This window comes from Oncorhynchus tshawytscha, unplaced genomic scaffold, assembly GCF_018296145.1.
Source record: "Oncorhynchus tshawytscha isolate Ot180627B unplaced genomic scaffold, Otsh_v2.0 Un_contig_14593_pilon_pilon, whole genome shotgun sequence".
NCBI lineage: Eukaryota > Metazoa > Chordata > Actinopteri > Salmoniformes > Salmonidae > Oncorhynchus > Oncorhynchus tshawytscha.
Window position 1 is genome coordinate 84,986 of NW_024609271.1, and position 24,185 is coordinate 109,170.

Consider the following 24,185-nt stretch of genomic DNA (forward strand, 5'->3'; position numbering starts at 1 on the left):
CTAAATGGTCATGTAGCTGGAGAATAAAAAAACAAATGAGAATATTTCATTAGACAAGTCAGTTAAGAACAAATTCTTATTGACAATGACGGCCTAGGCACAGTGGGTTAACTGCCATGTTCAGAACGACAGATGTTTACCTTGTTAGCTCGGGGATTTGATCTAGCAAACTTTCGGTTAGTGGCCCCACGCTCTAACCACTTAGATACATTTTACAGTATTCCCTCTCTTAAGAAATATCCTTGAGCACATAGCCCCCAAGTGCAGTGAGAATGTTTCCCTAACACCATGTAAGACCACTGAACGTGATCCCATCTCTGACACTAGTGTAGTAGGAGAAAATGAGAGCTGCAGCGGGGACTCGAACTATGGCTAAAAAGAGCCTAATGCAGCCTATGCCACAAAAGGGAAGATGCAGTACAATGCTCACAAACACTAGGTGTTACAGTCTTTTAAAATAGGTTCTTTGTCATTACAGTCGTTTCAAATACTGTAGTATGCTCACAAACTTAATGAAGACCAGGTCCCCTGCCATACTCATAAACTGCAGTAGCATGGCATCATACACTTTATTATAACAAAATAATGTAATTTGACACATTTGTTTACATGGCTTTTTCAAAATGCTCCCTCAAAAACTCACTGGATTATTGATTAACAAGTTCTATACCCATATGGTGGATAGTGAGTATAACTACCGCATATATCATTTTATTGTGACAACTCAAAGTCAGTACACAAAAACAAAAAAGTCCACTGCGGATGTTAATGAATTTATGACCGGAAATGACGACAGAATCTCACTGCGCAAAGCTTGTCGGGATACAGAGACTGCTTGAGCGCCATATTGGAGTGTAACTAACTAGCTATTGTTATAAATAGGGTCGGGGCTGCTGCTGGCTGAGTTTACATGTTTTCTACAAGTTTGTTCTAAGGAAAAGAGAAAGTTATCGGTGGGTCATGAAAGAAATGTCAGCGTAAGTTGCACATATGCTTAAGACATTGTAATGTTGTTCACTCTTCAACATGTGTGTTGTAGAAATATGATCGATTATATGTAACGTTAGCTAGCTAGGCTAACACTGCCAGCTAGTTGCTAACGAACGGCTATCATCACAACAATGCGAGGCTGAGGGAGTTAGCGTAGCTAACAAAGGCCTAGCTATTTGGTGCATCTGTTAACTTTGCTAACTTGCTCCCCGACATCATATATATTTCTAAAGTAGCTTGATGACTCGATGGGTTTTTATATGCCGTTGTTTTGTATTTCATTATAGCTAACTAACGTTATCTAGCTAATTGTTGATTAACGGTATTTTGTTTATAATCAGCGCTAGCTAACTTGTTAGCTAACGACGTTAACGTTCGAGCCTTTGAGTTCCTGTTTTATAACTAGATGGTCATATAGATGTATTTTCGTTAACGTGTGCTAGCTACCCAACTTAATAGCCAACGTTGTTGCTAACTAACTTGCTTACAAAAGCGCTAACATTAGCTGGCTGGCTTATTTTGTTGTAAACGTCCCTGTCTGTGTAGTGACCTATACCAGGTAATTTGCAGCTGACGCCGGGATGGCAGACCGATACTGACCTCGTTAGTTACCTATTTGTACTTAATCTATCCAGACCAGCTCAATGAATCGGAAATGAAAGAAGCACCATCAAAGTAACTTTAAGTTAGTCCCCGGTTTGTGTCTTTGTGTGTTTTGCTTTTCATCCAGTGTGTGCACTAAACATAGGATGGCTCTTCAAATGCAAATATTGTTTATGGCATGTAGCTCACTATAGAGTAAATTTGGTGGCTTGGGGAAACAAAGCAAAGGAATTGATTGCTAAGGTTTAGGTAGCTACGTGATAACTAGTAAACAGATTGCTCAAGAAAGTATTGACCTCAGGTGAACAGGAACTTCCTTAATCAGGAACTTCCTTCACTGTTGGGTTTAGTTGGCTAGACTGCAAACAACTTTGAACAATTCAACAGGGCATCTTATCATATCTATAACATACTATTCCTCCTCTCTGTTGACTTGTACAGGAACAGTAACAGTATGCATGGCGGGCAGCAGCCTCAGAAACACTATGGCATTACCTCATCCATTAGCATGGCCTTCCCCAGGGAGGTGGACCATCAGTACACACACAAGCTCAGCGAGGCCATGAAACCCTTTGGGGTGTTTGAGGATGAGGATGAACTCAACCACAGGTGAGATGTCGTTCTCATGAAATAAAGAAAAAAATGCCTGCACAGATCAATACTCCCGTAGTTTATTTGTATTTTGTATTGTGCAATGTTTCCACCCGGAGGTCTTTGTCAGACTTAACCCAACTATGTAAAAAAACAATGTGTTTACTTACACGCCCGTATTCAAAACGTGTCTCAGAGGAAGTCTGCTGATCTAGGATCAGCCCCCCCACCTCTCCTTATAATCTTATTCATTAAGATCTAAAACATAAAACTGATCCTGTGTCAGCTGCACTCGTGCACTGAGACTTTCAGTGAATACAGGCGCTGGTTGAAGTTGAGTGCTATTTGTTCATTTAGATGCCCTTTATTTTGCTTAAATGTTTTCCAGGTTAAAGAGTTACAGGTTTTTCGTTCTTTTCATATGTGTGTTTGGGATATGCTGGGTTTCGTAGTGGACAGGTGAATTGATTGACATTATGCTACTTCCCACAGACTCGCAGTTCTTGGGAAGTTGAATACATTTGTCAAGGAATGGATTGCCGAGATCAGTGAAACAAAGGTAGGTTCCTTGAAGAACAACGATGACTGAACTGTGTGTGCATTGGTGGTTGCTTTACAGAGAGCAAATCATTCCTACACTGCTATGATATCAATGGGAGAATGATGTGTAATACATGCGGAGTGATATTGACATTAATTCCCCTCAGAACCTCCCACCATCGGCGATAACCAATGTGGGGGGAAAGATCTTCACCTTTGGGTCTTACCGGCTTGGAGTTCACACTAAAGGTAATGTCCTATCCTGACTTCCTAAAGAGAACACGTGCATGTCTGCATGGGACACCTATTGTGTGCTGTCAAACGTGTAGCTAAGTTTTGTGTGTTTGCGTTGCAGGGGCGGATATTGATGCCTTGTGTGTATCGCCGCGGCACGTGGAGAGGACAGACTTCTTCGACTCATTCTTTGCAAAGCTCAAACTGCACGAAGAGATCAAAGACCTACGGGTGAGGTTAAATAAAATAAACATTCTCAGGATAATATTTGGATAGTTGAAAATAAAGGAATCTCATATTTTATTGAACAGTGTGTGAGAGGATGACAGTGTAGGAAAAATTAAGAGCGATTGTGTCAAAAGGCGGTAGACTGGATTGTAACCTATGTTGACACTGTAAATGTGCTGGAGGCCAAGGCATGACCACTAAAATTGCCAGTCCTCAAGATATTTCCTTAATGTATATTATGGCTATCATCTCTGTTCTGCTGTACCTTTGTCAAATTGCTTTAAACATAATGAACTTCTTTTTTCAGGCGGTGGAGGATGCCTTTGTACCTGTGATCAAATTCAAGTTTGACGGCATCGAGGTAAAGGGGTTTTGGATGTACAAATGGTGTCTATTTCAACACTCTGTGAGATGGGTATACCAACAGAGTGGATTTTCACCAACCCAAATCTTTAACGATGGAGGGAACACATTCATTCAACATTCACATCCAACACATTTACGTTCATATTGAACTAGAACAGAACCCAGGTCAGGCTGTAGATCAACCTCAACACAGTCTTGAAGTTAAGAACAGACCCTGGAAATGAGAGGTTTATGATGCAGCTCGTTTCTCACCATGCGTCAGACCCAAGATTGCGTGAATTTTTGCATGTTTGAACAGAAAGCATAGGTAGCTATAGTATACTATTGGCATAAACATAATTATAACATAATCACTATTTAATCATCACCCAAAATCACAATATCCTATAGTAGATACAGACTATAAGTAGTATTGTACTTCAACATTTTAGAATTCACAAATCTTCAATAGGAGTACTGATCTAGGATCACGTTTGGCCTATTCCCCCCCCCTCTTTTTTTAAAAGTCCTACTGAATTAGCGGGTGGTCCCATCTGATCCTAGATCTGTACTTCTACTGAATTTGAGCCCAGTGTAATTAAAGTGTACCTGCTCTGTCTTGTTGCTGGGCAGATTGACCTGCTGTTTGCGCGGCTGGCTCTGCAGTCCATCCCAGATAACCTGGATCTGAGAGGAGACTCCCACCTGAGGAACCTGGACATCCGCTGCATCCGCAGCCTCAATGGTACTAATGCTCTCTTCCTGTGGCGCTTATGCTCTCTTCCTGTGGCGCTTATGCTCTCTTCCTGTGGCGCTTATGCTCTCTTCCTGTGGCGCTTATGCTCTCTTCCTGTGGCGCTTATGCTCTCTTCCGCTTATGCTCTCTTCCTGGCGCTTATGCTCTCTTCCTGTGGCGCTTATGCTCTCTTCCTGCTCTCTTCCTGTGGCGCTTATGCTCTCTTCCTGTGGCGCTTATGCTCTCTTCCTGTGGCGCTTATGCTCTCTTCCTGTGGCGCTTTCCTCTTATCTGATTAGGTCAACCTTTCTAAATTAGCATACACACAGTTTCATGTCCTGAACTCCATTAATCCTCACAGTAATCATTCACTAAACAGGAGACAAACTACAGTTTATCTTGAAACATGTTACGTTTTAATAGAATCCATCAACAGTAATATACTGAACAACAACACTTAAGAGGGCATGAATACTTTCTGAAGGCACTGTACATAGGAATATTACATGGTACTAATTAGAACATAGTACTGTACTAGTATGTAGTAATACATGGTACTAGGACATAGTAATACATGGTACTACTTAGTACTAGGACATAGTAATACATGGTACTACTTAGTACTAGGACATAGTAATACATGGTACTACTTAGTACTAGGACATAGTAATACGTGGTACTACTTAGTACTAGGACATAGTAATACGTGGTACTACTTAGTACTAGGACATAGTAATACGTGGTACTACTTAGTACTAGGACATAGTAATACGTGGTACTACTTAGTACTAGGACATAGTAATACGTGGTACTACTTAGTACTAGGACATAGTAATACGTGGTACTACTTAGTACTAGGACATAGTAATACGTGGTACTACTTAGTACTAGGACATAGTAATACGTGGTACTACTTAGTACTAGGACATAGTAATACGTGGTACTACTTAGTACTAGGACATAGTAATACGTGGTACTACTTAGTACTAGGACATAGTAATACGTGGTACTACTTAGTACTAGGACATAGTAATACGTGGTACTACTTAGTACTAGGACATAGTAATACGTGGTACTACTTAGTACTAGGACATAGTAATACGTGGTACTACTTAGTACTAGGACATAGTAATACGTGGTACTACTTAGTACTAGGACATAGTAATACGTGGTACTACTTAGTACTAGGACATAGTAATACGTGGTACTACTTAGTACTAGGACATAGTAATACGTGGTACTACTTAGTACTAGGACATAGTAATACGTGGTACTACTTAGTACCAGGTTAAACTCTAGTTATAGTATAACACCATACCTAGTAGTACTAGGACATAGTATAACACCATGGTAGTCAGGTTAAACTCTGTTATAGTAATACGTGGTACTACTTAGTACACCATATGTAGTCAGGTTAAACTCTGTTATAGTATAACACCATACCTGTAGCCAGGTTAAACTCTGTTATCCAACTACAGCACCAGCTTTGGAATGACATCAGTGTGGAACTAACATCCCTCCCTTTACTCTTGTTGTGAGCAATTAGACTTTTCTGGGACTAGTGATTTCTTCTCTCTCCTCCTCCTCCAGGCTGCAGAGTGACAGATGAGATCCTGTACTTGGTACCAAACAAGGAGAACTTCAGACTAACCCTGAGGGCCATCAAGCTGTGGGCTAAACGTGAGTCAGCGCCTAGAACAGAATGTCATATATTTGTCATTTTATATCTACCATTTTAATAATTTAGGATATTGAGGTCATTTAATATCTACCATTTAATATTATAGGCTGTAATGTATGATATTTAGCAAGACGCTTTTATCCAAAGTGGCTTAAAGTAATGGGTTGATACATTTTCCATACGGGTGGTCATGAGAATGGAACACACTACCCTCGCATTGCAAGCACATACCACCCTGCATCCCACTGCTGGCTTGCCTCTGAAGCTAAGCAGGGTCGGTCTGGGTGGGAGACCAGAAGCTGCTGGATGTGGTGTCGGAGAGCCAATAGGGGGTACTATTCCCTCTGGTCTAAGAAGATCCCAGGGCAGTGAAGGGGACGTTGCCCTGTGTAGGGTGCCATCTTTCGGGATGGGATGTGAAATGGGTGTCCTGACTCTCTGGTCACTAAAACTCCCATGGCACTTAGCGTAAGAGTAGGGGTGTTGACCCCGGGGGTCATAGCTAAATTCCCATCATGGCCACCTAATAATCCACCTCATTCCTAATTGGCATGTATCACTCCTCACCTCTCCACTGATAGCTGATGTGTGGTGAGCGTGCATCACTCCTCACCTCTCCGCTGATGTGTGGTGATTGTGCATCACTGAGGTGGATGCTACACATTGGTGGTGGATGAGGTGAGTTTCCCCCTTACTGTGTAAACAGCTGTGACTACATGGCCTGATAGAAAGTCACTATATAAATCTATTATAACCAGCTGAGTTACAGAGGACCCTCTATACATCTATTATAACCAGCTGGGTTACAGAGGACCCCTCTATACATCTATTATAACCAGCTGGGTTACAGAGGACCAGCTCTATACATCTATTATAACCAGCTGGGTTACAGAGGACCAGCTCTATACATCTATTATAACCAGCTGGGTTACAGAGGACCAGCTCTATACATCTATTATAACCAGCTGGGTTACAGAGGACCAGCTCTATACATCTATTATAACCAGCTGAGTTACAGAGGACCTCTCCATACATCTATTATAACCAGCTGGGTTACAGAGGACCAGCTCTATACATCTATTATAACCAGCTGAGTTACAGAGGACCACTCTATACATCTATTATAACCAGCTGGGTTACAGAGGACCCCTCTATAAATCTATTATAACCAGCTGGGTTACAGAGGACCTCTCTATACATCTATTATAACCAGCTGGGTTACAGAGGACCAGCTCTATACATCTATTATAACCAGCTGGGTTACAGAGGACCAGCTCTATACATCTATTATAACCAGCTGGGTTACAGAGGACCTCTCTATACATCTATTATAACCAGCTGGGTTACAGAGGACCAGCTCTATACATCTATTATAACCAGCTGACAGTTACAGAGGACCAGCTGCTGTGGGCACTATTATAACCAGCTGCTGTACAGAGGACATCTATTATAACCAGCTGGGTTACAGAGGACCCCTGTGTCTATAAACTGCTGACGTCTACAGAGGCACTTATAACCAGCTGGGTTACAGAGGACGTGCTGTGGGGCAGCTGCTGGGCATACATCTATTATAACCAGCTGGGTTACAGAGGACCCCTCTATACATCTATTATAACGTGCCACCTGCAGACAGTGCTGTGGGGCACTGTGTGACGTGCTGGGGGCACTGTGTGACGTGCTGTGGGGCTGTGTGACTGCTGTGGGGCACGTGCTGTGGGGCACTGTGTGACGTGCTGTGGGGCACTGTGTGACGTGCTGTGGGGCACTGTGTGCGTGCTGTGGGGCACTGCACGTGCTGTGGGGCTGTGTGCTGCTGGGGCACTGTGACCGGGGGCGTGCTGTGGGGCACTGTGACCGGGGGCGTGCTGTGGGGCACTGTGGCCGGGGACGTGCTGTGGGGCACTGTGGCCGGGGACGTGCTGTGGGGCGCTGTGCAACGTGCTCATTAAGGCACACCTAACATTTCTAGATATATTTTAAGACTGGGAAACTAAATGTAGCCTTTTTTTGTACTTCCCCTTTTCTGGTCTTTTCTCTGGTCTTTTCTGTTTTGAACCTACTGAATATGACCCATTTTGTTAACACATTTTATGCACACATGAATGTTAGTTGCTTTGCAATAAAGCATCTGGTAAATGGCATATATGATTCTCCCTGTGCCCCCCCCCCTCCCTGTCCCCAGGCCGTGGGATCTACTCCAACATGTTGGGCTTCCTGGGTGGAGTCTCCTGGGCCATGCTGGTAGCCAGGACCTGCCAGCTCTACCCCAACGCTGTGGCCGCCACTCTCGTACACAAGTTCTTCCTCGTCTTCTCCAAATGGTACACAAGGAGCCCCATACCCTCAATTTACATTCCACATCCAGGACTCACAAAGCATCTCAGAGCAGGAGAACTCATCTAGGATGAGTGTATAATCACAATGTATAAGGGAGACCTGACTCTAGATCAGCACTAATCTGAGGCACTGTGTGTATGGGCCCTGATTAGTTTAAATGGGTGATGATGATGTGGGCTCTGATTAGTTTAAATGGGTGATGATGATGTGGGCTCTGATTGGTTTAAATGGGTGATGATGATGTGGGCTCTGATTGGTTTAAATGGGTGATGATGATGTGGGCTCTGATTGGTTTAAATGGGTGATGATGATGTGGGCTCTGATTGGTTTAAATGGGGGGTGATGATGATGTGGGCTCTGATTGGTTTAAATGGGGGTGATGATGATGTGGGCTCTGATTGGTTTAAATGGGGGTGATGATGATGTGGGCTCTGTTTGGTTTAAATGGGGGGTGATGATGATGTGGGCTCTGATTGGTTTAAATGGGGGGTGATGATGATGTGGGCTCTGATCGGTTTAAATGGGTGGTGATGATATGGGTAGCCTGTATAGTCGATGACCCGCTATGATAAAGAAACATTGTTGCTTTGAAATCTCCATTGTTTTGAAAGGCTATCAATTCACTCAATCTGTTCTGTAGGGAATGGCCAAATCCTGTGCTTTTGAAACAGCCCGAAGACAGCAATCTGAATCTACCTGTTTGGGATCCACGAGTAGGTGTCTGCTGTTGAGTGTGTGTGTGTGTTCAAGTTGCACAAATTCCGCAAGAAATATATGGAATGAACAAACAAATTGATAAAATGCTTATTTTGAAGATGCTGTGTGTGTGTCTGTGGGAGATGAAGCTGCTCTTGCCCTGTGTCAACTCTCCTCTCCACCCGTCTCCAGGTGAATCCGTCAGACCGGTACCACCTGATGCCCATCATCACGCCAGCCTACCCCCAGCAGAACTCTACCTACAACGTCTCCTCTTCCACACGCACCATCATGAGCGAGGAGTTCAAATACGGTGGGTACCTAACTCCTGATCTAGGATCAGGTCCCCCCCCCCCACCATCCCTCTGTCCATATTATTGTGTTCATTATGAGCTAAAAGGCACAACTGATCCTGGTTCAGGCCACCAATACATAAATATGTAGGCAGATGTGACTGCGAGTCGCTTTGGATAAATGTGTCGGCTAAATGGCCAAAACAATAAATCAATATTTCTCTCTATATTTGTAGCAGGATTCATCTCAAAATGCTTTCTTTAACATCCTATCATTACACCGTGCAGTGAGGAAGGCTTTGTGCTAATTCTGTATAGTGGTCCTGTATGACTCTGTTGATAGAACATAGTGGTGTTCATTCTAAATGTCTCATCTGGGAAAAGTAGAAGTAGAATCTTGTGTAATTGTGTCAGATGTTTGATTATGTTCTGGGGGTATCTGTATGAGAGGAGACCCTAACCAGCCTAGAGAATCCCCCCCCCCTCCCCTAAACAGAGACTCTCAGGAAAGCAATGGCCAAAAGTCCTTTCCACTTCTGAAATCCAGAAGATGTGAAGTCCTGATTTGTCCAAATGATCAGTGAGGGAGGGGAATCTGCGCAACCGGAAGGAAGTTAATCGTTGCATCCCACATTCTGTTGACCAACAGGTCTCAGTGTTACAGATGACATCCTTCAGGGGAAAACCGACTGGTCCAAACTGTTCCAGCCACCCAACTTCTTCCTGAAGTACAAGTATGTATTTATATATTTTTTTTATGTTTAAAACTTTAATTGGTTATGAATGTTGAAATAGTTGGTGTTTATTTGCATGCCAATGTGTTTTTGTCTTTAACAGGCATTATATTGTTCTGACTGCCAGTGCATCCACAGAAGAAAACCAATTAGAATGGTAAGTGTTTTGTTTTACACGGGAATGTGGCCCTCCTAAGGTCCTACAAAATATCTGCATTTTACCCCCAGGCATTTTAACCCCAGGCATTTTACCCCCAGGCAAACGAGTCAAACGGGTAAAAGCAACGCTTTTCTATTATATTGACGAGATGGTCGAGCGACTGCTCTGACAATGGAAATACTTGTCCTCAAAGATGGAAGGCATTGGGCCTTTATTTAACCAGGTAGGCTAGTTGAGAACAAGTTCTCATTTACAACTGCGACCTGGCCAAGATGAATCATAGCAGTGTGAACAGACAACAGAGTTACACATGGAGTAAACAATTAACAAGTCAATAACACAGTAGAAAACAAAGTCTATATACATTGTGCGCAAAAGGCATGAGGAGGTAGACGAATTAAATTGTTTTTTGTTTGTTTCCAGTGTTTGTTTTTTGCCAGGCATAATGTGACCCATGTGGTCCAAAAACGTTATACTTTTGACTCACCTGTCCATAGAACATTCTTCCTAGAGTCTTGATGATCATCCAGGTGCTTCCAGGTGTTTTTTTTTGCCAAACTTGAGTCAACTTGCTGGATGAGATGGGTTCTATTATGTCTGGTGAAAACCAAACCCTGCATTCCACAGTAAGCACCCCATACCAATGATCAAACGTTGTGGTGGTTTGGGGTCAGCATGGTGGTGGTTTGGGGTCAGCATGGTGGTGGTAGTGTGATGGTTTGGGGTCAGCATGGTGGTGGTAGTGTGATGGTTTGGGGTCAGCATGGTGGTGGTGGTTTGGGGTCAGCATGGTGGTGGTGGTTTGGGGTCAGCATGGTGGTGGTAGTGTGGTGGTTTGGGGTCAGCATGGTGGTGGTAGTGTGATGGTTTGGGGTCAGCATGGTGGTGGTAGTGTGATGGTTTGGGGTCAGCATGGTGGTGGTAGTGTGATGGTTTGGGGTCAGCATGGTGGTGGTAGTGTGATGGTTTGGGGTCAGCATGGTGGTGGTAGTGTGATGGTTTGGGGTCAGCATGGTGGTGGTAGTGTGATGGTTTGGGGTCAGCATGGTGGTGGTAGTGTGATGGTTTGGGGTCAGCATGGTGGTGGTAGTGTGATGGTTTGGGGTCAGCATGGTGGTGGTAGTGTGATGGTTTGGGGTCAGCATGGTGGTGGTAGTGTGATGGTTTGGGGTCAGCATGGTGGTGGTAGTGTGATGGTTTGGGGTCAGCATGGTGGTGGTAGTGTGGTGGTTTGGGGTCAGCATGGTGGTGGTAGTGTGGTGGTTTGGGGTCAGCATGGTGGTGAGTGTGGTGGTTTGGGGTCAGCATGGTGGTGGTAGTGTGATGGTTTGGGGTCAGCATGGTGGTGGTAGTGTGATGGTTTGGGGTCAGCATGGTGGTGGTAGTGTGATGGTTTGGGGTCAGCATGGTGGTGGTAGTGTGATGGTTTGGGGTCAGCATGGTGGTGGTAGTGTGATGGTTTGGGGTCAGCATGGTGGTGGTAGTGTGATGGTTTGGGGTCAGCATGGTGGTGGTAGTGTGATGGTTTGGGGTCAGCATGGTGGTGGTAGTGTGATGGTTTGGGGTCAGCATGGTGGTGGTAGTGTGATGGTTTGGGGTCAGCATGGTGGTGGTAGTGTGATGGTTGGGGTCAGCATGGTGGTGGTGTGATGGTTTGGGGTCAGCATGGTGGTGGTAGTGTGATGGTTTGGGGTCAGCATGGTGGTGGTAGTGTGATGGTTTGGGGTCAGCATGGTGGTGGTAGTGTGATGGTTTGGGGTCAGCATGGTGGTGGTAGTGTGATGGTTTGGGGTCAGCATGGTGGTGGTAGTGTGATGGTTTGGGGTCAGCATAATGGTTTGGGGTCAGCATGGTGGTGGATGGTTTGGGGTCAGCATGGTGGTGGTATGGATGGTTTGGGGTCAGCATGGTGGTGGTCAGTGTGATGGTTTGGGGTCAGCATGGTGGTGGTGGTGGTTTGGGGTCAGCATGGGTGATGGTTTGGGGTCAGCATGGTGGTGGTAGTGTGATGGTTTGGGGTCAGCATGGTGGTGGTAGTGTGGTGGTTTGGGGTCAGCATGGTGGTGGTAGTGTGGTGGTTTGGGGTCAGCATGGTTTGGTAGTGTGGTGGTTTGGGGTCAGCATGGTGGTGGTAGTGTGATGGTTTGGGGTCAGCATGGTGGTGGTAGTGTGATGGTTTGGGGTCAGCATGGTGGTGGTAGTGTGGTAGTGTGATGGTTTGGGGTCAGCATGGTGGTGGTAGTGTGGTGGTTTGGGGTCAGCATGGTGGTGGTAGTGTGATGGTTTGGGGTCAGCATGGTGGTGGTAGTGTGATGGTTTGGGGTCAGCATGGTGGTGGTAGTGTGTGATGGTTTGGGGTCAGCATGGTGGTGGTAGTGTGATGGTTTGGGGTCAGCATGGTGGTGGTAGTGTGATGGTTTGGGGTCAGCATGGTGGTGGTAGTGTGATGGTTTGGGGTCAGCATGGTGGTGGTAGTGTGATGGTTTGGTTTGGGGTCAGCATGGTGGTGGTAGTGTGATGGTTTGGGGTCAGCATGGTGGTGGTAGTGTGATGGTTTGGGGTCAGCATGGTGGTGGTAGTGTGATGGTTTGGGGTCAGCATGGTGGTGGTAGTGTGATGGTTTGGGGTCAGCATGGTGGTGGTAGTGTGATGGTTTGGGGTCAGCATGGTGGTGGTAGTGTGATGGTTTGGGGTCAGCATGGTGGTGGTAGTGTGATGGTTTGGGGTCAGCATGGTGGTGGTAGTGTGATGGTTTGGGGTCAGCATGGTGGTGGTAGTGTGATGGTTTGGGGTCAGCATGGTGGTGGTAGTGTGATGGTTTGGGGTCAGCATGGTGGTGGTAGTGTGATGGTTTGGGGTCAGCATGGTGGTGGTAGTGTGATGGTTTGGGCATACTTTGCTGCCTCAGGACCTGGACGACTTGCTTTAACAAAAGGAACCATGAATTCTGCTCTGTATCAGAGAATTCTACAGGAGAATATCAGGCCATCCGTCTGTGAGCTGGAGCACATCTGGTTTATGCAATGATCCAAAACACACAATCAAGACTACATGAAAAGGGCTAAAAAAGAATCAAATTTGAGGTTTTGGAATGGCCTAGTCAAAGTCCAGATCTAATCCCAATTGAGATGTTGTGGCAGGACTTGAAACGAGCAGTTCAGGCTTGAAAACCCACAAATGTTGCTGAGTTAAAGCAGTTCTGCATGGAAGAGTTGGCCAAAATTCCTCCACAGCGATGTAAGATACTGATCAACAACTACAGGAAACATTTGGTTGCTGTCATTGTAAGGGGCAATTACTTTTTACACCGGTGATTTGCATTGCACAATTGTTATTTATTAAATAAGTATATTTTGGGGGGTTATTTGTAAACTAAGGTTCCCTTTTTATATAATATTATGTTTTGGTTGAAGATCTTATAAGATTCAGTCTCACAAATATAGAAAAATAGAGTGAATCAGAAAGAGAGCAAATGCTTTTTTCACACCACTATGTATTTGCACCCCTGTGTCAATATGTTAGAATCACCTCTGGTTGCTATTTACAGCTGTGGGTCTTTCTGGGTAAGTCTCAAAGAGCTTTGCATTTTCAGAAACATAAACAGTGCTTTTGTACAATATTCCAAGTTCTCGTCGTGACTGGATACATGGAATGCTCAAAGGCGCTAACAATGCGTCCATTCTAAAAGGTGGCCCAAATCTAAAGATATGTCTCTGACCCCCAGTAATGTTATGAACCTCCTGTCTGTTCCTCTCCCTCTAGGATTGGTCTGGTGGAGTCTAAGATCCGTGTCCTGGTGGGGAACCTGGAGAGGAATGAGTACATCACCCTGGCACACGTCAACCCCACATCCTTCCCCGGGAACAAGGAGAGCTGTAGCGAGTGAGTCTTTAGACTCCACAACCTTTGAACTTTGAAGGCACCAGAAATATTGGGGTTGTGTTCATTAGGGTACAAGACGGAAACCTTTTTTTAAAAACCTTTTTCCACTGAGCGAGTTTATATTGCATGGCCTTGTACCCTGCGTAGGTGGATATTTCACTTAATGGAATACTTTGAGGTTTTGGCACTGAGGCCCTTTATCTACTGACGCAGAGTCAGATGAACTCGTGAATATCATTTTGCGTGCAGTTTGAAGGAAGTTGCAAATTAGCGCTAGCGCAATTGCTAACTAGAATAGCACAATGACTGGAAGGCTATGGGGATCTGCTTCGTTACGCTAACGCTAGTTAGCATTTTTACGTATGCATTTTTAGTAATTTAGCAAACACTTATCCATAGCGACTTAGTTATTGGATCGATCTTAAGGTAGCTAGGTGAGACAACCACATCTTAGTCATAGTAATTACGTTTTTCCTCAAAGTAGCGACAAGCAAAGTCTGTGCTAGTCGGAGAAGTGCTAGTGCAAAGCAGGCAAGGGTGTTTGTTTTTTAGTGAGACACCCCACAGGGCGAACTGACCCAAGCTACCACCAGGGAGCACATGGAGACGATTTGTTCTTGTCTGTCTTGAATGATCAGATTGAAGCATTTTTAGATGTTTGGTAAATGTCAGACAAATATACCCAGCTGATGTTAGTGGTGGGTCTTCCAACAGGAACCAGTTTATCTCCATATTACCCAGCTGATATTTGTGTTGTCTTCCAACAGGAACGAGTTTGTCTCCATGTGGTTCATTGGAATCATCTTTAAGAAAGTGGAGAACGCAGAGAGCGTCAACATCGACCTGACCTACGACATCCAGTCCTTCACAGATACAGGTAATACCACACACACTCACACGGTTAGTTCACCCAAATTACCAAAGGACCTATTGGTTTCCTTCGGCTGTAACAGACTGCTGACAACAGTCCATGCTTTGGTTTCCCCGGCACGGTTTCCACATGCTCACCTTTTAGCATTTGTGGCACAAATCCCATTCACGTCATGGGGCTGATATTAGCATTTTTGGCGCGTCATGTTCAAATCATATAAGTGTTTTTCGTTGAGCTTCACAGTCAATTCTAAATACTTTTGGATGATTTGAATATGAAAAATGCTAATAGCGGTCCCATGACTTGAATGGGATTTATGCCACAAATGTTAAAACGTGAGCATGTGATTAACAGTGCCAGGGACACTAAACCAAAGCATGGACTGTTGTCAAATTGTGTCCGTAGAACTGCTTATGTGCTAAGGAAACTCATGTGTAATTTAATCATTTGAGTCAACTATCCCTTTTACATCAGTCTATGCTGGTAGAGAGAGCTCTAAATGACCCCATGACCCCTTTCTGCAGTTTACAGGCAGGCCAACAACATCAACATGCTGAAGGATGGGATGAAGATCGAAGCGACACACGTGAAGAAGAAGCAGCTCCACCAGTACCTTCCTGTTGAGCTGGTGCAGAGGAAGAAGAGGGTAGGATGGATGCTCTCTTCAGGCAGAGGCTCTAGGCTCCATTCCTTTTCTGCCATTCCTTGTCTCCTTCTCAACCCTATTTCAAGGGCCCTCCCCTCGGCCCTTGTTCTCAATGCGTTTTGAAAAGGGGGCCAGGAGAGGGGATATTGAGGGAAGCTACATTGAGAAAAGCCAATGTGTAGTTTAGAGATATATATTTATTTAAAGAAATTCATTTGAACAAATCACCACCATCGTGATTGGCTTTGTATTTAAGTTCTCTCCTTGTCCCTCTGGCTTCCCCCTCTCCACACCCATCTTTCCCCACTGCCCTCCCTACAGAGCATAGTGGAGCTGAACCGGAACTCCAACGGCGGGAGTTCCAAGCGGTCCTCTCTCGACGGCAGTCAGCTGGACAGTTCCAGAGACACTGACTCCGGGACTCCCTTCAGCTCTCCCACCTCCGTCTGCAAGCCGTCCAGGCCGGCTGCCTCAGACACAGACGACAGGTGGGTACTCCTCACGTAGAACGGTGGGAGAACCAGGGAGACTTGTATAATTAAGCGATAAGGCACGAGGGGGTGTGCTATATGGCCAATATACCACGGCTAATGGCTGTTCTTAATAAGCACGATGCAAAGTGGAGTGCCTGGATACAGCCCTTAACCGTGGTATATTGGCCATATACCACAAACCCCCAAGGTGCCTTATTGCTATTATAAACTGGTTACCAATGTAATTACAGCAGTAAAAAGACATGTTTTGTCATACCCGTGGTATACGGTCAGATATACCACAGCTGTCAGCCAATCAGCATTCAGGACCCGAGCCACCCATGTTTATAATATGTTCAAGGCTACAGCAGAAGATCGGTCACATGTAGTTTATGCTTGTACCTCATCACTACTCAACATAACATGGTACCGTTTGACACTAGAAGTTTTAGGATTTTGTTTCCTGAAAAATGTATTATTCCCAGATACAGATGTATACATTTTCTTTCCACAATTGACAAAATAAATTAAATGTGTATTTTTATTACTTCATGTTCCTTGTATCAGGTCATCATAACATGTTTAACTTAATAGCGCAATCATCTTGTTGTTCTGTCCTGTGCATTTTGACACCCCCCAAGCTGCCAGCCAATCATCTTGTTCTGTCCCGTGCAGTTTGACACCCCCCCAAGCTGCCAGCCAATCATCTTGTTCTGTTCTGTCCTGCCAGCAGTTTGTGCAGTTTGACACCCCCAAGCTGCCAGCCAATCATCTTGTTGTTCTGTCCCGTGCAGTTTGACACCCCCAAGCTGCCAGCCAATCATCTTGTTGTTCTGTCCCGTGCAGTTTGACACCCCCAAGCTGCCAGCCAATCATCTTGTTGTTCTGTCCTGTGCAGTTTGACACCCCCAAGCTGCCAGCCAATCATCTTATTGTTCTGTCCTGTGCAGTTTGACACCCCCAAGCTGCCAGCCAATCATCTTGTTGTTCTGTCCTGTGCAGTTTGACACCCCCAAGCTGCCAGCCAATCATCTTGTTGTTCTGTCCTGTGCAGTTTGACACCCCCAAGCTGCCAGCCAATCATCTTATTGTTCTGTCCTGTGCAGTTTGACAGTTTGACACCCCCAAGCTGCCAGCCAATCATCTTGTTCTGTCCCCCAAGCTGCCAGCCAATCATCTTGTTGTTCTGTCCTGTGCAGTTTGACACCCCCCAAGCTGCCAGCCAATCATCTTGTTGTTCTGTCCTGTGCAGTTTGACACCCCCCAAGCTGCCAGCCTCTCTGTTTGTGGAGAACAGCTCCTCGGTGCCAGACGTCTCTCCACCCAGGGCTGATCAGGAGAAGGGGTTGTCCATCCCCGTCATTGGATCAAGTGAGTGTCCAGCGTTCGTCTCTCCTCTCAGATATACACGGTCTACATACTAGTGTTATTGAAAGTCACGGCTGTGAAAAATGACACTAAAGGAGTGTTGAAATGTGGTTGATTGAGAAGGGAGACTGATTGGGTTATTAACCTTTCTCTCACTCCCTCTCTCCCCCCTCGCTCTTTTTTTCCCCTCATTTCTCACTCCTTTCTGTCTCTTTCTCCCTTGCCTTCTCTTTCTCCTAACCTCCTCTTTCCTCCTCTCTCCCTCTAGAGTCCAAGCCCTCTGCCCCAACGGGCCCAGTCGGTAGCACCATTCCTACAGTAGTGGGTAGGAGCGTGGTCTCTCTCCCTGGCAGTACCAGCACTACAGAGCAGAACCAGAACGGCTCCAAGAGACTCCACTCCCCTACGCTGGAGGATCAGTCCAAGAGGCTGAAAGACAGCGCAGAGCCGGTGAGTTGAATTTGTATTGTAAAATGAATTCCCCCGACTCCCCAGAACACCGGTTACATCTAGATTACTCAACAGAACCATGGAGACGTATTGCAGGTTTGCTAGAGCTCCCGTAGAAAACAATGACTCCTGTCAGTTTGAACAGAAACGATGTGCACCGGTCATGGTGCACACACTCTTATCGTCTCTGTCCTTTGTGTACAGCTGGCTGATGTCTTGACCTTCAAGGAGCCGTTCCCTCCGTCTGGCGACGGCAGGGAGCAAGGGGACGGAGTCCAAGTGGTGAGAACCCCTGTTTTACCCCCCCCCCGTTAACGGGATCCAACAAATACACACGACATCCCATTTTTAAAAAAGACAAAATGTCCTTTGTTGGTTTGAATTCCACTTTGTGATTTGGACACAGGACACAACTTGAATGTTCAGTCACTCATTAGGCTTTTCACCCCCAGGTGAGTCCTTCAGCAGGCAGCACCATTCCTACAGTAGTAGGCAGGAGCGTTGTACCCTGCCTGGGCTCCTCTAGAGATACATCCAGCCCGACAGAGCAGAACCAGAACGGAGCCACCGCTGCAGCCAAGAGACCTCACTCCCCCACACAGGACGGACCCCCCAAGAGGATACGAGACCCTGCAGATCTGGTGAGGAGAGGGAGTGGTCCCTGGATGGACATGTCACATCCAGACTAAATCCTGCCAAATGCTTTCTTATGCCTTATTTTCCAACAATGCAGACATAAAGATCAAATATAGTCACATGAGGAATAAATACAAAGTGGATAACAATGAGTAAAAATAACATGGATATATATACAGACAGGGCTATATACAGGAAGTAGCGGGTAATAACAGGGCTATATACAGGAAGTAGCGGGTAATAACAGGGCTATATACAGGAAGTAGCGGGTAATAACAGGGCTATATACAGGAAGTAGCGGGTAATAACAGGGCTATATACAGGAAGTAGCGGGTAATAACAGGGCTATATACAGGAAGTAGCGGGTAATAACAGGGCTATATACAGGAAGTAGCGGGTAATAACAGGGCTATATACAGGAAGTAGCGGGTAATAACAGGGCTATATACAGGAAGTAGCGGGTAATAACAGGGCTATATACAGGAAGTAGCGGGTAATAACAGGGCTATGTGTATACAGGAAGTGGCGGGTAATAACAGGGCTATGTGTATACAGGAAGTGGCGGGTAATAACAGGGCTATGTGTATACAGGAAGTGGCTATGTACGTATAGGAAGAGGTAAAGTGACTAGGCAACAGGATAGATAATAGACAGTAGCCGAGTCCAGCGTGTGGGCCGAGTCAAGGTTCTCTCGTGCATGGCTCAGTGTTGCTTGCCTTGGAAGCGAGCATACGGCATTTAGCTGCTCTGGTAAGCTCACGTTGCTGGGCAGCTTGCGGCTGGCTTTCCCTTAGTAATTCGTGATTGTTTGCAAGCCCTGCCACATCCGCCGAGCGTCAGAGCCAGCGTAGTGGGATTCAATCTTAGTCCTGTATTGCCGCTTTGCCTGTTTAATGGCTTGTCGGCGGTCATAACGGGATTTCCTGTCAGCTTCCGGATTAGTGTCCCACTCATTGAAAGCGGCAGCTCTAGTCTTCCGTGTGGATGTTGCCTGTAATCCACTGTTTCTGGTTGGGATATGTACGTACGGTCACTGTGGGGGCGACGTCGTCGATGCACTTATTAATCACCCTTTTCACGATTGTCTCACTGGAGCTGTATAAATATAAAAAAATTGAGGGAAAACGTTTTTGCACAGGTTAATGAGGTCATGATGTTGTCAGTCTCTCACTTTCTCTCCCCCTCTCTCCAGCTGGAATGCAGTGTCGTCACCGGACACAAGGAGCCGTTCCCTTTGTCTAGCGACGGCCAGGAGCAAGGGGACGGAGTGAACGTTGTGAGTACTCTCCTGTCAACCTACTGCACTCCAAACACCAACTGTACTCTGGAAATACACACCTCACATTATTCAGTTATTTTATATCAGTCGATTGCATTTCATTAATTTTTTTGTTTTGTTTCTCTTACCAGGAAAGTCTTGGAGGGGTAAAGGCTATGCCTATTCCAACTATCGACACATCAAGAACACAGGTACTTTATTGATTTTTATTAGCTAGAATGCATGAAAGCAGTCTTCAAATTAATAGTTGATTTTGAAATCTTATAATATGCGTGTCTGTGTTCATGCATGTGTCTGCTTCTGTGTCTGTCTCGTGTGTGTGTGTGTGTGTGTGTGTGTGTGTGTGTGTGTCCATTCTCCAGAGACTTCCCAGTATGGAGCTGCCAGACGTGACCTCTCCCCTCCCCAGCAGTAACCACCAGCGGGTGGTTAAGAACTCCATCAGACTAGCCCTCAACAGGCACAGGTAACCCCAGGTAACGCCCCCCTCCCCAAACCCCTTTCTTCACGAGGCCAGGACCTACAACACTGACTAGCTCCAGACCTGATCCCAAATCAAGACTACTGTGGTAAAACCTAGTGAGGAAGCCGACTTTTAACTCTCCCGCTCACCCCACCCTGTCACTGGACGATGTGCAACGACAGTCCCTTGTTCCCCCCCAAAAAATGTCATCTCTGTTTCTATGGTCCTTCCCAGTTGAGCCTGAAGCAGAAATTAAAATGCTGATTTAAGATTGGGTTGGAGAAGAGTTGGATTTATTTATTTATTTTGTGTAAATTCCCCCCCCCCTCTTCCTTTACTGTGTGTAGTTTTAAATGGCCTTAACGTGTCGATGCTTGCTACTACACCTGTCTGTACCATCCTGATGTTTTGACAAATGGAGAAGTTCTACAGTAGGTGTAGTTTATTGTACATAGCTCGTCTTTAAAAAAAAATAGAAAAAAAGAATCACAGACGTTTAGTCTAATCCATACAGCTGTTATACTTTTATGATCTAAAATTAAAAATTAAAAAAAATGTTTAAAAAATGTATTGTCCCCCCCCACACTGTTTGTCAACCACATTACAACGTGACCTTGATAGCCAATCTCAGCCTTCCCACCCAGTAGACTCAGCAACTTGGGTTGTGTTCATTTGGGCCCAACATATGAAAATGTTTTGCAACAGAAATGAGCATTCCTTTTGGATAAGTTCAGATGGTACCTCCCTTTTTTTTTCTTCCTGTATATTCCCCCTCTAGGTTAACAGGACCTCCTGTGTATGCCCCCCCTCTAGGTTGGTTAACAGGACCTCCTGTGTATGCCCCCCTCTGGGTTGGTTAACAGGACCTCCTGTGTATGTCTCTCTCTCTCGCTCTCTCTCTCTCTCTACTAGGTTGGTTAACAGGACCTCCTGTGTATATCCCTTCCTCTTGGTTAACAGGACCTCCTGTGTATGCTCCCCTTCCCTCTAGGTTGGTTTACAGGGCCTCCTGTGTACATCCCTTCCTCTTGGTTAACAGGACCTCCTGTGTATATCCCTTCCTCTTGGTTAACAGGACCTCCTGTGTATATCCCTTCCTCTTGGTTAACAGGACCTCCTGTGTATATCCCTTCCTCTTGGTTAACAGGACCTCCTGTGTATGCCCCCCCGCCCCCTCTAGGTTGGTTAACAGGACCTCCTGTGTACGCTATCCCTCCCTCTAGGTTGGTTTACAGGGCCTCCTGTGTATGTCCTCCCTCTTCGTTAAAGGGCGTCCTGTATGTTCTCTCTCTCAAGCTTTGACACCCACTAGAATAGAGAACCAACTCTCCTGGAGATCTACTGGGTATTGTAGGCTTTTGCTCCAGCCCTGCACTAGATTCACACACCTGATACAGCCAACCAGGGTCCTGAGGGGCAGATCATTAGTAGAATCAGGTGTTTTATAGTAGGGTTGGAACACAACCCTGCATGCGGTAAGCTACTGTTCCCCAGGCAGCTCTAGAACCCAGGGAATGTACTAAACATGAGGGACTGGATGGTTGTGTTGCGCTAGCAGGGTCATGGTTGTGAAGTGGTTCACAGCTGGATTTGTGTTACAGAAAGGGTTTCAAGCTTTTGCTGGTGTGTGGTGTGTGGTGTGTGTGTGTGTGTGAGGATGTTAGTGTGTGTGAGGATGTTAGTGTGTGTGAGGATGAGTGTGTGTGTGAGGATGTGTGTGTGTGAGGATGTTGAGGATGTGTGTGTGTGAGGATGTTAGTGTGTGTGTGAGGATGTTAGTGTGTGTGTGTGTTGTAATTCCCTCAGTGTGGGGTGTTGATCCTCTGCACCTCCCGTGGAGGTTCTTAAACATGGCGTCTCCTGGGGTCATCCTGGGCTGAGTCCCAAAAAGCACCCTATTCTGCCCTCTAGGGAATAGGGTGCAATTTCAGATGCGGTCTAGTCGAGGAGTTGACCTCTCAAATCAAATTTCAGGACTCATACTCACAAAATTTCTGAGTACGAGTGCTGATTTTAGGATCAGGTCCCTCTTGTCTATATAATGTTGTTCGTTTTTAAGCAATCAGGCACGATTGTGTGGTATACGGCCAATATTCTGCGGCCATGGGCTGTTATGCGCAACGCGGAGTTCCTGGATACAGCCCTTAGCTGTGGTATATTGTCCATATACCACAAACCCCCGAGGTGCTTTATTGCTATTATAAACTGATTATCAACGTAATTACAACAGTAAAAAATAAATGTTTTGTCATACCCGTGGTATACGGTCTGATATACCATGGATGTCAGCCAATCAGCATTCAGGGCTTGAACCACACAGCTTATCGGATTTAAACGTCAAAACCAACTGTGGTGCTCTGAGGCCCTTTTGAGTACAAGCTCTGCTCTCCGTTAAACAGTGATCTCTCTCTCTCTCTCCATTCTACCCTGGTTTGGTGTACAGAAAGCATCTGCTTGCATCCCAAATGGCACCCTATTCCCTACATGGGGCTCTGGTCAAGAGTAGTGCACTAAATAGGGAATAGGGTGTCATTTGGGACTCCACCCTATGTATTATAACAGGCGTATTCTCTTCATATTCATTTGTTTTCTTATTGCTTTGTGTGTATTTGTATGATCTGTTCTGACAGCTGAAGGCTCTCAATGACTTTTACACCACTCTGTTTTCCAACAACTTTCTCTGTGCTTTTTGAGAAACAATTAACAGGTCATTTATCAGTTTTTTTTTTTGTAGGGCAACAAGTTGTATTGGAAAATGTATTTTTGTATGTATTGTCTATCACCTTTAAAAGAGACCATTAAATCCATAAAACCCCTAGCTCTCCTTTGTCTTGTTTTGTCATCTCATTGACTCTGTTCTCTGTAGACTCTAGAGAATCATTGTATCACCTAAACTGTTGTGAAATATCTTTCCAATAACCTAAAACTTTGTATTTTCAGCTTTTTGAAGCTGAAAGTAAAATGCACAGAACGGATCTACCGCTTACCAGATTGTCTTTAAATGGGAATGACAGGTCTATAACTCACATTTCTATCTGAAACTGAAATGATTCACAACTACATAATGGACCTATGTTTATTATCATACAGGCTTCTAATAAGAATCAATGAATTAGGCACCACTAACATCACCCTGACACTCTTAAGGTTTTCGGTGGGGTCCAGACGCACGGAATGTTGTAATGGGACTGGACTGGTTTTAGATGAATGTTGTAATGGAACTGGACTGGTTTTAGATGAATGTTGTAATGGAACTGGACTGGTTTTAGATGAATGTTGTAATGGGACTGGACTGGTTTTAGATGAATGTTGTAATGGGACTGGACTGGTTTTAGATGAATGTTGACTGGACTGGTTTTAATGGGACTGGACTGGTTTTTAGAAATGGGACTGGACTGGTTTTAGTAATGGAGCTGGACTGGTTTTAGATGAACTGGTTTTTGTAATGGGACTGGACTGGTTTTAGATGAATGTTGTAATGGGACTGGACTGGTTTTAGATGAATATAATGGGACTGGACTGGTTTTAGATGAATGTTGAAATGGGACTGGACTGGTTTTAGATGAATATAATGGACTGGACTGGTTTTTGAATGTTGAAATGGGAACTGGTTTTGTAATGGGACTGGACTGGTTTTAGATGAATGTTGTAATGGGACTGGACTGGTTTTAGATGAATATAATGGAGCTGGACTGGTTTTAGATGAATGTTGTAATGGGACTGGACTGGTTTTAGATGAATGTTGTAATGGGACTGGACTGGTTTTAGATGAATGTTTTGTAATGGATTAATGTTGTAATGGGACTGGACTGGACTGGTTTTAGATGAATGTTGTAATGGAACTGGACTGGTTTTAGATGAATGTTGTAATGGGACTGGACTGGTTTTAGATGAATGTTGTAATGGGACTGGACTGGTTTTAGATGAATGTAATGGGACTGGACTGGTT

At 45.0% G+C, this 24,185-nt stretch overlaps 1 protein-coding gene across 1 annotated transcript; it reads left to right on the forward strand.

The window, feature by feature from the left end:
- The first annotated feature begins 820 nt into the window (after nucleotides 1–820).
- Nucleotides 821–23,054, forward strand: papolg (poly(A) polymerase gamma). Its single transcript, XM_042314726.1, has 24 exons — nucleotides 821–977; nucleotides 2,035–2,202; nucleotides 2,677–2,743; nucleotides 2,892–2,973; nucleotides 3,080–3,189; nucleotides 3,494–3,547; nucleotides 4,165–4,276; nucleotides 5,858–5,947; nucleotides 8,131–8,269; nucleotides 8,926–8,998; nucleotides 9,174–9,294; nucleotides 9,924–10,008; nucleotides 10,112–10,165; nucleotides 13,931–14,050; nucleotides 14,818–14,927; nucleotides 15,446–15,567; nucleotides 15,889–16,055; nucleotides 17,293–17,411; nucleotides 17,677–17,858; nucleotides 18,063–18,140; nucleotides 18,311–18,499; nucleotides 19,687–19,770; nucleotides 19,905–19,964; nucleotides 20,136–23,054. Exons 1-24 carry the CDS (start codon nucleotides 961–963, stop codon nucleotides 20,241–20,243), a joined length of 2,511 nt encoding a protein of 836 aa, XP_042170660.1. The 5' UTR covers nucleotides 821–960; the 3' UTR covers nucleotides 20,244–23,054.
- The last annotated feature ends 1,131 nt before the right edge of the window (nucleotides 23,055–24,185 follow it).

What these genes read in the sequence shown, in the direction of transcription:
- papolg (XM_042314726.1), top strand. An exon ending in CATCAAGCTGTGGGCTAAAC is followed by an intron (nt 5,948 to 8,130) that starts GTGAGTCAGCGC and finishes CCCTGTCCCCAG; the next exon opens with GCCGTGGGATCTACTCCAAC. An exon ending in TTCCTCGTCTTCTCCAAATG is followed by an intron (nt 8,270 to 8,925) that starts GTACACAAGGAG and finishes TCTGTTCTGTAG; the next exon opens with GGAATGGCCAAATCCTGTGC.